Raw genomic sequence first — 13787 nt, forward strand, 5'->3', positions numbered from 1 at the left:
TATCATTGGAATAAGCTTGTATTTGGATTGAATATTACGGTATAGCGGGTTGGTTCTAATAGACAGAGTTGTGCAGGATGGCACCTTGCAGAGCGGCGGCACTAGACGGGTCGGGTAAATAAAGTAGGACAGTGACTCAGTCATGCACGAAGTTGCCACCCACAGAGAAGCAGCACTGCACCAGGCATGGGGTCCTATAAAGGAAGTAAGGTGGGGAGTTTTGGGACAAGGGTGGGCAAGATGGCGCTGCATAGGGAAGCAGCACCACACCAAAGGGTAACCATTCTGTTAAAATCTTCAGCGTTGATAGCAACCGGAGAAACCACTTGGTCCAGGATATCATCACTTAGGGATGCGCGGATACCGAGTATTTGGGAGAGTACTTGTACTCACCCCAAATGCTCCAATACTTATCCCGGATACCGGAACCTCCGGTCAGAGGGAAATCTCCCTCTGGCCGGCAGTGCCGACGGAGCATAGAGCTGGCTTCCTTTCCAATCAGGTTATGACCCGGCTTCCTGATTGGTTAGAAAGCTGGCTTCACTTGTTGCTAGGCAGGCAATCAGGAAACCAGGCGGCATGTAATGACCCACCTCCCGGCTTCCTGATTGGTCAGGAACCCAGGCTGCCTAGGAACAAGTGAAGTGGGCTTCCTAGTCAACGAGGAAGCCAGGAGGTGGGTCATGACGTGTTGTCCGGCTTCCTGATTGGTTTGGAAGCCACACTGTCCAGCAACATGTGCTGTCCGCCTTCCTGATTGGCTAGGAAGTCAGCTTCACTTGTTGCTAGATAGCGTGGCTTCCTGACCAATCAGGAAGCCAGGACGCGAGTCATGATGTGCCGCCCAGCTTCCTAGTTGGCTAGGAAGCTAGCTTCACTTGTTGGTAGGCAACCTGACTGCACTTGTTGCTAGGCAGCCTGGCTTCCTGGCCAATCAGGAAGCCGGACGACACCTCATGACTTGCCGCCCGGCTTCCTGATTGGTGAGGAAGCCAGGCAGCCTCAGCAAGTGAAGCCGGTGTTCTTTCGCTAGAACACCGGCTTTACAGGCAATCGGGAAGCCGAGTGACGCGTCATGATCCGCCGCCCAACTTCCTGATAAATCGGGGCACGCATTAAACTTTCCCATTATGAAAGCCAGAAGAGACCCAGTTCACACACAGCAGCTGCTCAGATTTGCAGACTGTTCTGGCTGAACATGTTTTTCGGGGACACACCCCCTTCCTTAGAGCCAAGCTTGGAGGAAGGGGTGCGTGTCCCCCCAAAACGCGTATGAACAGCGTCTTTGGTCAGTGTTCCCTTCTGGCTTTTATAATGGGAATATTTACTGATGTGGTTTATGGATGCACATACATTCAAGTGTTTCTGCGAGTATACAGATGTCCTTATACAATAACAACTCCTTTATTACACAATATGGAACTGGGAAAGCGCTTTAAAGAGAACCTAAGACAGGTGCAGGCAACCTCAGCACTCCAGCTGTGGTGAAGGTACAAGCCTCTGGGAGTCATGCCTGTGGCTGTCAGTCGGGCCGTTTAAATGCCGCATCTGGACGCAGCGGCTCTCTTGCGCTGTCCACACAAACCACTGGATGCGTCTAATCACGCCGAACCGCTAGCCATGGATACAAACTGTCTGGGTCCAGGGCAGGCCAGAGATCCTAATTGCATGTAACTGCTCGTATGTGTGGTTACCTGTGAACAGCGGCAGCCATTGATTTGTACAGTGTACAAATCTGGCCACGTTGCTGCTTGCACCTAACTTGCGCATGGGGCTGAAGAGAAGCAAATCGTATGAATGAGGCCCAAGTCATCCCCATCCCAAAACCCTGTTCAGGTGTCAGGTCCCTGTCTTTGCCTTTTGATACATCTATCAATCCGCTGCCTTCCCATGACCTTCCCTTTTTGCCTGTCTAGAGGCCAAGCTTTTGCACCAATGAGGAAGACTCGAGACCTACAATTCTTTCTTCTCAAAATCCAAACCTGTTCGGCATGCCCTAAACCGGGGTCGGCAACCTTGGCAATCCAGTTGTGGCAACACAGGTCCCATCATGCCTCTGTTGGCCATGTTCATTGCTGTCAAGAGTCTTGCATCACCTCATGGGACTTGTAGTTCAACAACAGCTTGAGTGCCGAGGTTGCCTATCGCTGGTCAAGACTTGGGGTGGGACATACCTGTCATTGGTAAGGGGGCCACTGTAGTCTCGGGTACGCTAGCCATGGCCCATCACTCTGCTGCGGGTGACTCTGTGGAGTGAAAGGAAAAAGTTAAAGTTGGCCCTTAGGGTCACTGTGCTCTCGTCGTCCTCCTCCATCTCACCTTGCTTATAATGTCATACGTCTGTGACCCGTGGTTAGCAGTTAGTGCTTATTTGGCATCCCGGATGCTGCCAAGCACTTTACATATTAAGTGAGGGAACCTTCTTTAGCAGTCCTGCTATTATATGTATAGTATACTGGACGGGAGTTACATTTAGTCTCCAGAGCTCCTTGTAGATGCTGCTCGGGGGCCTTTTCTTGTTTTGATGACAAAGGGATTTAATTATATGTCACATTCCAATATGAACTCGTGCTTTAGAAACTAATTTATTAATGGTTTGTAGATCCGGATGTGAAGATCAGCTTAAATCAGCGCTTCTCAATCTGTGTAACCTCAGGACCCAGATGTGTCCTTGGTCATTAAGTGGCTACCCAAGTGGCACGGCAATAGAACGCATGGCAGTGCAGTACCGTGCGTTCTGGTGCGGGCGATTGAACTGTGGGCGGGAGGTGTGCTTTGGGTGCCATTTAAATGAATCGCAACACAACTTCCGCACCAGAACGCGGAGTAGGTGCAATTGCATGGTAAAGTGCGTTAATCGCACAGGATTGTTCAATTGGCACACTGTACTAGTGTACACGGGCCACAAAATGACTGACAGACACACACAACCACAGATGCAATCTTTTTAAGGTCCACCCAGTCTCGCTACCTTACGAGATCTGGAGTGGATCATCAGCCTGGGGACCAATGTGGGCTGCTGTGCTGTGACGGAACTCCATCCATACGTGCATTGCTGGTACAGATCCCTGCATGCTCTGGTGCCGGGAGCCAGACTTATGTTGGGGAAGGAGCGAAGTCCCCCTGTTTGCTGGAGTGGAACCCAATGGCAAGGAACAATACCAGAGGGAGAGTCCAGGCTGAGGTGCAAGATAGGATGATCCAAAGTCGGAGGCAGGCAGCGGGTATCATAAACGGGGAGACAAGGCAGGGGTCCATAACCAGGAGATCCAAATAGCTGGGAGGGAAGGAAGGCAGGAAACGGGAAATGAGGCTTTGCAGCTGCTTTGGTTATGGCAGAATAACTCCGCAACAAGTCTTGGCTCTGGCTGGGATTTAAACCCAGCAGGGGCCAGCGACGCCCCCGTTGTCTGGGCAACGAGGAAGCTACAGGTCCCTGGGAACTTATGGGACGGGTAGGAGAGAAGGTGTGCTCGCAAGGCCCTCCCTTGAAATGATAGCACCTGAGGTAACAAATAGGCCACGGCAACGTCACATGTGTGCGCACCTGCAACCAGCCGCTGCTGGGCACCGAATCACCCCAAGAAGGACCCTACAATCTCCGCCGGACCCCAGGTAAGAGGGCACCCCTGGTCCCACGACAAAATGTGACCTCACTCAGGTCCAGGCACCTCTACAGGACACGCGAGGGAGCTATAAGCAACATGCATGCATGCATGCATGCATGCATGTATGGATGAAGCTCCCTCGCGGCCATAACCCCATCCCACCTCAAACTGACACTCGGCGCCGGGCAGCATGCTCTGAATGTCTGCTCGGTGTGAAAACTGACAGTGCTACGCTAGGGGGAGGCTGAGGAGCCTCTCGCCTAGAAAAGTGGAAGGCACACGGGGACCCAATTTTGGGTCAAGACCCACCAGTTGAGAACCAAGGGCTTAAAGAGCCCCCGACATTTACACTTTACCTTATCCCTCACTCCCCCAGCAGCTGGCACTCTCCTGTCCCCTCTTGGAGCCTTTGGGTTGTGGACGGGCCCTCACAATGCAGGACTGCTGGTCCGGCATTGTACATGGTGGCATCGGAGTGCGACCGCCAAATGCCAAACGTGGAACGGACCTCCGAAGTGAAGGGGCTTCTGAGGTCTTATAGAAGGAGGAATGAGGGTCAAGGTGAGTTAAAACTGCTATTTATGGGTAACCGAGACAAAAATGAGCATTTAACCCTTGCAGTGTAGGGGGGGTCCTTTGCAAGGGTAGTTTCTTCATTTCCCCGGAGCGCAGCTTTGCTTACTAAAACATAAAGCACCTTCTGGTTTCCCTTTCATACACGTTACCCAGGCAGATTGTCTACCGTTTATTTTCCTGCCAATCAAAATGGAGGAAAAGACGCCAATTTGGACGCACTTCTGCAGCAAATCTGTTACCCGTCGCGACTCCCAGGATCTAATGAGGTGACTTGCGCTGTAAATCACTCCTCGCTCCGGCTTATCTGTTTCTCCCTCTTTGATGGCTTCACGGATGAAGTGTCTGTGTGTGATGAAGAATAAGCGTCAGCTGTCAATAGCGGCGGATGATTTGTATGTAAATCGCCCGGCTAAGGCGCAGTCATTGCTTTTTTCCGTCCCTTAATTTCCAGACATGTTTTCTGGAGGGAACAAGATCAACAGATTTTCCCGGCTTTTCAATGAGCCGAGCTCTACCTTCTGGGCCACTGTAGGAAGTTTTAAGTGCGGCACTTGAACATGAATTTATTCCTTATTGGGCTTAATGGCGAACATATTCCCTCTTGATGCGGCCTGAGCACAGCTGCGCGTCGGGCCCGGTGGGTTTTTTTTTTCTCTTGCTTTTCAAACAAGAAGCCGTCAAAATTTGGATCAAAGACGCAGCTCACAACCCAGACGGATTGCCTCTTGCTGTCAAGGGGAGGGGGGGGGGTTCTGAGCCTCTTATATGGTGTCTGTCAATAACCATTTAAAGGTAACCTGTCATGTTTGCAATGTCGAAGCTACCAAGGCTGACTTGTGCCTATCTGGTATCCTGAATAGTAGATGTCCTCTTTCTCTTCATCTTCCACCTTCCTTCTCTTCCTTTCCTTTTTCCTTCCTTTTCCTTTTTCCTTCCTTTCCTTTTTCCTTCCTTTCCTTTTTCCTTCCTTTCCTTTTTCCTTCCTTGTCTTCCTTTTCCTTCCTTGTCTTCCTTTTCCTTTCCTTTTCCTTTTCCTTTCCTTTTCCTTCCTTCTCTTCCTTTCCTTTTCCTTCCTTCTCTTCCTTTCCTTTTCCTTCCTTCTCTTCCTTTCCTTTTCCTTCCTTCTCTTCCTTTCCTTTTCCTTCCTTCTCTTCCTTTCCTTTTCCTTTCCTTTTCCTTTCCTTTTCCTTCCTTTCCTTTTCCTTCCTTCTCTTCCTTTCCTTTTCCTTCCTTCTCTTCCTTTCCTTTTCCTTCCTTCTCTTCCTTTTCCTTCCTTCTCTTCCTTTTCCTTCCTTCTCTTCCTTTTCCTTCCTTCTCTTCCTTTTCCTTTTCCTTCCTTCTCTTCCTTTTCCTTTTCCTTCCTTCTCTTCCTTCTCTTCCTTTCCTTTTGCTTCCTTACTACCTTCTCCATTTTCCTCCTCCTCCTTTCCTTTTCCTTTCCTCCTCCCTTTTTTTTTTTCTCTTGAGTGATTTCAGCGGAGTGGACCTTAAAGTGACACTACCTTTCTAGAACATAGTGACCGTGCCCATCAATCGCCACCCCCTATTAGGTTCACTCGCCAATCCATGCTGCCTCCCTGCTCCAGAAGTCCACCCTGAGTTAGCTCCAGTGTTGGTACTTACCTTGGCAGATGACGTCACCTCCACCCATGTGACAGCGTTCAGGAGTACTGATAGGATGCCCAGACCCAGCACTGTCACACGGGGGAGGACATCTGCTGCCCTTTGTCTAGAAGCACCATTTGATTAGAACAGGGGTAGGCAAGCTCAGCACTTGCAAGACTCTAACAGTCAGAGGCATGACTCGCAGAGGCATGATGGCATTTGTAGTTGCACCACAGCTGGTGTGCCAAGGTTGCCTACCCCTGCCTTTAGTACATTGTGACCTCTGTAGCCTGTGCATTCTCCTTATCTTTGCGTCATTGGCGCCATCTGCTGTTCGCTTTCCTTACCAGCTGTTCATGCAGCGTTGTACAGTGAGCCGCCGGACTGCAACGCGGCGCCGATCGTTTATCGACAACTAATACATTTTTTAAAATGAGGAAGCAATATTGGTTACACCGTCATTTTCATCTTTTGCTAATCAACTGCATCAGGAAAGCGCATTCATCCGCACCACCCTGCGGCCCCCACGCTGTTTTTCCAGCATTTGTTCTGCATCCTGGACACGTCCTTCTGCTTCTCGTCCAGCAGGGGGAGCTCCGGCCGCTTGGAAAAGAATTAAATGATACTCCCTATCTCTGCTCATTGCACAAATGAGATTTGACTTACATATTCCTTATCGGGTTGTGCCGTTATCAGGGGGAGATTGTGCGAAGTATGATAGTAAAGGTGTTCTCCTTTCCTGTCTAAATGGTCCAGTGCGGCATGACTCTGCAGTGGCAGGAGGGTGGTGGAGAGGGGGGGTTGGGCTTACTGCTTGGCATCCGTTCAACAGACACAACTAGCGTGTCCTTCAGATGCACTTCAGTGTCCAGACTGAATGAATGCTTAACCTCTGCTGGAGGTAGGAGGCAGAGAAGCGTGGCCCCGGGCCTCTAATCACATTGCAGCCTGTCCAGGAGGAAAGATTTGACTTTAACTCTTCCTGTGCTGCCTTCAGTCCATTACCCGCCAACCGACGGTAAAAGGATATTGGCTCAAATAGTTTTTCCCTTTTTATGCAGCGTCGCATCGCTTTCTTTAATAAAGCGGATTTAGGTAGAGTAAAAAAGGCGAAATAATGTGCCCCCTGCAAAATAGATACTTTGAGGACCCTGCTGCTGCCCACCCCTCCTGGCATTGCAGAGAAATGGCCGCTTGAGAATTCCAAATCTTCCCGGATTGTCGTTCTCCTGCTCCCTGCTGTGCGCGGTGGTTCATCTAGCCGGCCCCTGTGTCTCTACTGTGTCCTGTAGTGATGTAGGAGCTGGTGGGGCAAACCACTAAGTGGAGCGGGGGGACCAGGAATCGATCACTCCTGGTACTGTCAGATTGTGAAGATTCTTCAAGCAGTGGGTGCTGTGTGGTGGTGGGATAGGTAAATATGAATTATCTCCATTGCACGGTACTAAAATACCACGCTGTGTTCTGCGCTGCGTCTCAATATGGCGGCCGCTATCTTGGTAGAGACAGGGCTTTGCTTCCTCATGTCAGAGCCTCCAGCAAGGAGAACATTGACCAGCACAGCAGTGGCACCACCACATCTTCTGTCATTAGCAGTCAGAGGCAGCAATAGCGTAGATCTCACACTGCAGATATTACAGCTATAGGCACAGGAGTGTCTAGGCCAGGGGTAGGGCAAACTCCGGCCCTCCAGCTGTGGTGGAACTACAAATCCCATGAGGGCAAGATTCTCACAGGTACGGCTCCCAGAGACAGATGCATGACGGGATTTGTAGTTTCACCACGAACCACAGCTGCCCACCCCTGGTCTAGGCACACTTGCATAACAGGAAGTGCACGGCTGTTTTTCAATAGTCGTACCTGGCAAAAGGTAGGGGGTATTTGTGTGTGTGTGTGTGTGTGTGTGTTAGGCTAACGATATACACCGTATTATACACCGTATTTTTCACTCCATAAGACGCACTTTTTTCCCCCAAAAGGAAATGTGTGTGCGTTTTATGGAGCGAATCCCTAGACATGCAGTTAGTTTTGGGCACCGGGCGAGTAGTTTTTTTTTGTACATTTAGCCCTGCTAAAGCAGAGCTAAATGTACAGTAGGAGTCACTGCTCGTTTCATACGAGTGATCTAATAAGATCACTCGTGTTAAAACTGAGCGGCGATCGCGATCACCATAGAGCCCCTAGAACAGACTAAGAACGGACGTCGGTTCTGTGTGATCACTGAGAACGTGGCGCTGTAATCACAGCGCCACCTGTCTCAGCCGTCGCTAACTGCAGCTTCTGTCACAGAAGCTCCGGTCTGTTCAGTGCTCCATAAGGCGCACCGGACCTCCCTGCGTCCTATGGTCCGGTGCCTTATGGAGCGCAAAATAGTGTGTGTGTGTGTGCGCTGTTTAGGCAGAATAACCTTTCTAAATGTTCCTTACAACATAACAAATCTTTACCTTCTAAGACCACCTAAAAAGTGATCTAAACCCAGTTTCTGTAATGTTGGATGAGCTTTAACATGTTAGGCCCCATTCACACTGCGCGATTCGCAAATTGCGCGTTTGTCGTGCGCTTTGCATTTTGCGCGATATCGCGCAAAGGCTTGCATTGAGCAAGCGAGAATCGCGGCAAAGTCCGCTCCAAGACGGGTCCTGCTGTAGCGACACACGACCCGCGACAGCAGGACCCTTTGCCCCATTGCAAAGCATTGAAGAGCGATATCGCGGGAATTACCGCGCGATAAATCGCTCAATGTGAACGGGGCCTTAATGTAATTTCAAAAATGTTCAATGAGCCATGGAAGATCAATCCGTTTAGTGAAGGCACAATGCAGAACAGATTAAAGTCAATCTACTATAGGGCTGCAGCTAACGATTATTTTCATAATCTATTAGTTGGCCGATTATTAAGTTCGATTCATCGGATAAAAAAAAAAAAGGCTCCAGTGATTGACGACTAGTTTGTGTTAAGATTGTAGTCCATCACGGGAGCAAGCTTGGCGCGGTGGAAGTAAAAAAAAAAGTGTGGTGTGCAATATAGTACATTATACAGCGGCGCAGTGCAGAATACCAGCAGCTATAGAGGAATGTAGCAATAGTACATTATACTATAATGTACTATTGCTGGGATTTGTAGTCCTCTGTAGCTGGCGTTATTCTGCATTGCGCTGTATATAATGTATTATTGCTGGGATTTGTAGTCCTCTATAGCTGGTGGTATTCTCCATTGCGCTGTATAATGATTTATACTGCGCAATGCAGATTACCACTGACCAGTTATAGAGGAACAAATCCCAGCAAAAATACATTATACAGCGCAATGGAGAATACCACCAGCTATAGAGGAACAACAAGTCCCAGCAATAATACATTATACCGGGTGTTTAATATATTATTGCTGGGATTTGTTGTTCCTCTATAGCTGGTGGTGTTCTACAGTGTGCCGCTTCTTTTTTTAAAAACAGGAAACATTAAAACAGGTCCCCCTTACCTGTTTCTGAACCCTTGTAAGTCGCGGCTGCGTGCTCTGCGGGCGTGTGTCCGGCTTGTGTGGTGGGCGTGGCATACGTAGCGTGGGCGTGGCGTCCGCGGCGTGCGTAGCGTAACTCGTAGCTGTTCCACCATAGCACCCCTGTTCCACAACGGCACCCCCACACAACTAATCGCCTTTTTATGGAATAAAGTTCCAGAATTCCACCTACATGCAATGGAACGTTCGTATCGACAGTTGGAGGACACTCTATGGATGATATGCGATATAGTTGGGATATGTGGAGTACGCCAATTTCGTGCTATTAGGGTCCTAGTTGAAAATAGAATATGCATGACAACTGATCTGTATTCTTGTGGATATTCGTCCATAGAGACACTCGAGCGCCTTTTCAGGTGATAGCGGGAAGTCAAGTTTTGTAAATGCAATCAAAAGCTGAGATATGGAATTCCACGAATCTGTTACAAAACCAGAACACATGGGACAAGCTACCTATTTGGCCGCACTCCCGCCAGCACAGGGGGGAGGAAGCAAGAAGACTAGTTATTAGCATCCTAGTTCTTGTACTTACTAAATGTTTATTTGCTCCGATAGAGGATATTGTAGGTACCCCAATTTTTATTTTTTTTGTATACGTGAAGATCCTTATGTATTGCCGTAATCGGATGTAACCATTATTGTTGACAATGCAAACATTATATACTTCAATAAAAATCTAAAGTTCAATTCAAAAATGTTCAATCTTGTAAAATGATAAGACTTTTCATTAAATGCATCCCTGGCGATCCTGCCATACAGGCCCTTGTTCAGGCACTTCTGTTATGGGTGTCAAAGTGTCTCCCAGTTGTGCTCATGCATTGTTTCCCTGCAAGCAGCCATGCGGATGCACATTGACCAGACGTGGTCGACTATTATTACTATGGGAAGGCTGAACCAGAGCTATGATGTACAGCCGACACTGGAGCATGTGCATGTAGACAGGAAGTGGCTGGAGAAGATCTGCAGCAGTGAGATGCTAAAAATGGTTAAAGTGGTATTTTATAAAAAATGAGGGCTGCAGCCAACTAATCGATAATGAAAAGAGTTATCAACTCTTCTCATTATCGATTACTTGGCTCTCTCCTCTGCATTGGGAGGAGGGCACAGCAAGCAGTGGGCGGGTGCAATAGCTAGTCTGCTATTGGCTATTGCAAGTTAAAATGGCCAATAGCAGGCTGGTGATTGCACCAGCCCACTACCCGCTGTATTTACATTCAGCTGCCGTCTGCGGAATTTGGCACTGGCAGCCGTCATTCCTGGGCTGAAGCTATTCAAGCATCATGTGCTTACAGTACAATTATAAAAAAAAAAAAAAAATTATAAAAGGTGAGAGTCATTCGGTTTGGGCCTGACAAATTCTGGTGCTGGAGGTGCGTTGCAGTGCCATTCATTTCAATGGCACCCCCAAATGCACCACCCACAGTGTGATCGCCCGCACGGTACCGCAATGCTGCACGTTCCACTGTGCAGTAGCAGGCTGCGGGCCGATCGCGTGGGCGCTGTGCACACAGGAGACGTGGGCAGATCCGGGAGAGCGGTGTCTGCCCAGCTGGCCGAGGCACTGGTACGGTAATGACTTCTGCTAAGGATCTATGTGAGGGGAATGAGGTGTCTGCAAGGTGGGGGTCATGTCGCCATACTGTCAGATCTGTTTGGCCGACCTCTATGCCGATTGGCTTCCCGGCCAATCAGCATTGAGCCGGCCAAACAGAATAGAGCCGGCTTCCCGGGCAATCAAGAAGCCGGGCGGGGGGTAATGACACGCCACCTGGCTTCCTGATTGCCCGGGAAGCCAGCTCTATGCTACCGGAAGTACCGGTACTTGGTATCGGCGAGTACCGAAATATAAATATTGGTACTCGATACCGAAAAAACGGTATCGTTGCATCCCTAGTATTTTTTTTTTATCCGATTAATCGGAAAAATAATTGGCCAACTAATCGTTATGAAAATAATCATTTGTTGCAGCCCTATAAAAAAAAAATACTTAAAATTATCTGCTCAAACAGTGTCTGCAGCGAACTGCGTTTTTAATGGGCTCGGGGGGCCGGGGCCACATATAAGATATAAGATACAAGGATCAAGTTTTTATCTCTGTGCTTGCAGGTCCGCGTGAAGCCGGATAAGACCGGCGTGGTGACCGATGGGGTGAAACACTCGATGAATCCCTTCTGCGAGATTGCCGTGGAGGAAGCCGTCAGATTAAAGGAGAAGAAGATAGTCAGCGAAATCATCGCCATCAGCTGCGGCCCTCAGCAGTGCCAGGTAGGAAGTCTGGTCCCAGCCCCCGGGGGCCCCTGGGAACGTGTCTGCCGCTGATCCGAGACGGCTGTGTCTTCCAGCGCTATCTGTAGACATCCCTCTCAGCGCCCGCATGCTGGTTTTAGCTGCGGTGCCCAGCAGGGCTGCGGTTTTCTTGTGTCGTGATGTTTTGGAGGCCCTCGGTGAAATATTTGTTTGCTTTTCATGCAGTTTAAAATCATGACAACATACATTTCAATATATAAGCCCGTTTATGCCAGTATTTGTAAAGCCAAAACCTTCCTTTTTTTTTTTTTGTAGCTTTTTCTGTTGTTTTCTATGTCAATTTCCTGACCTGTTTTCTAGCTCCTCAGTTGACATAACAGCATCAATTACCACCTCGGTACCGGAGCAGTTTTTTTAATTTTGAGATACACATGCTAAAATCTGAATTGTTTTCGATAGGAAATGACATTAAATTCCCGATCAATTCTATATTTTCTGGAAGCAGAGGCCCTGGCTGTAGAATAAAAATATGGTAGCTGCGTTTTGTTTTATAAATATGAAGAAGTCACTCGCACTCCAGCGAAGTTCAGTCGATATTTTATTGACCTCTGTGGTGTCACAACATGGCGACCTTTCAGAACCCATTTGGTCCCTTCATCAGGCTAACAAGGCATCCGTGGTGGCTTGGCACCCACCCGATACTTGAGGATATTATCCGGTCAGGTGTGCGATGGGCTTCTTTTTTTATTATTGAACTGCATTGTTTTTTTTATGTCGCGTGATATTTGTGCAAATGTTTATCAATTCACTGTTTTTAGGAAATTCATGATGAATTTTAGTGCCCACAAACACAATATAATACCCATTTTTTTGGAGTTAAAAAATAAAATATGGGATGTCGTTGAGTAAATGGATACTACACATGTCGCATGTTATGCTTGTGCCGCCCCCCCGCCCCCCGGAATTATTGCTCTAAGTCTGACATTTGCACCAATACCCAACATGTGTGGCACAATTGTTGTTTACGTACATGTGCATGCCCTATGTGTATGTATGTTCTTGGCGATGGGATTGGTTCTAATTTTTGTTTTTTTACTTTTTTGTATGTTGTATTATTATATTTTTACTTTTTTTTTTTTTTCCACTCTTTGAAGCAAAATTATCAAAGTTCTCCCCTGAGACATTATTAGGCACATGTATATAATTAATTACACACCAGGAGTCCATTGGTGATGTGATCACCAGCCTTAAAGGATAACTATGAGGTGAGTGCTTTTCACTCACCTCATAGTTCTAGCCGACCTGTGGCAATGAGACTCAGTAGATCGGGAGGTGAGCGAACACATACCGGCATTCGCTTACCTCTGGATCCTATCACAGCTCTCTGCCGTGACAGGGGAGGGGCTGGATTCGCTGACTGGCGGAACGGACGTGGAGGGGGCGGGCACAGCTGGCTCTGCCTCTAGATAGGCAGAGCCAGCTGTCACTCGCGCAGCTGGGCGGATCCAGACATAATTGTCGGGATCAGCTTCAGCGTCTCAGTATACTGCGAGCAGTAGCTTGCGGTATACTGAGCTTAGGGTAACGGGAGGACGCTAGTTTGTGTCCTCCCGTTACCCTAAGGAGAACTATGGGAAAAAGCCCGAACCCCATAGTTCTCCCCTGTAAGGTTTATCTCCATGATCAGCAGATATTGTCTACATGTGTATACTTCGTGTGATTCCGCGTGGATTGCTGCGCGGTCAGAAGTCTCCAAGGTGTGAACCGATCACACTGTGTGTGCCATTTATTTTCTAATGGCACCCCAGTTGCGCCGGGTGGATCGCACGGTTACCCGCACGGCGTGTATCGCAAAAATAAAGGTACGTGTACCTTTTTTCTGTGATTGCCACGCGGATGTCACCCCATTGAAATCAATGGGGCCGCGCGGCAATCGCTGCCTGCATTGTGCAGGACAGTGCGTCCCGGTTGTCGTGTGGTGTAGTGCAGGTGTGAACCTAGCCTGAGCCAAATTTTGGGTACCCATTGGAGGGGAGCCTTACCAGAGCAAGTCAGCTCATTCAATCTCTATGGTCTTTGCTTTCTTTCGGAATGAAGGTTTGAGGTCCCAGCACCTCATCGGAGAGCTTACCAGCAGAACCCTCTAACTGATCATGAGGTTACCTTGCGCACCACCAACAAATAGCCATAACATGCTTTTGAAACCTTTCATTGAAGCAGACACTGCTGTGATTG

The 13787-nt window shown here is 48.5% G+C and overlaps 1 protein-coding gene across 1 annotated transcript in view; it reads left to right on the forward strand.

The window, feature by feature from the left end:
- The window catches only part of ETFB (electron transfer flavoprotein beta subunit), a 63671-nt gene that overhangs the window by 1698 nt on the left and 48186 nt on the right, over window positions 1–13787 (forward strand). Inside the window, exon 2 of the mRNA XM_018554384.1 lies at window positions 11412–11570. Within this exon, the coding sequence (XP_018409886.1) occupies window positions 11412–11570 (159 nt within the window). The remainder of the gene's footprint in view (window positions 1–11411; window positions 11571–13787) is intronic.

The sequence above is a fragment of the Nanorana parkeri genome, unplaced genomic scaffold (assembly GCF_000935625.1).
Source record: "Nanorana parkeri isolate BGI_ZX_2015 unplaced genomic scaffold, ASM93562v1 scaffold155, whole genome shotgun sequence".
Lineage (NCBI taxonomy): Eukaryota > Metazoa > Chordata > Amphibia > Anura > Dicroglossidae > Nanorana > Nanorana parkeri.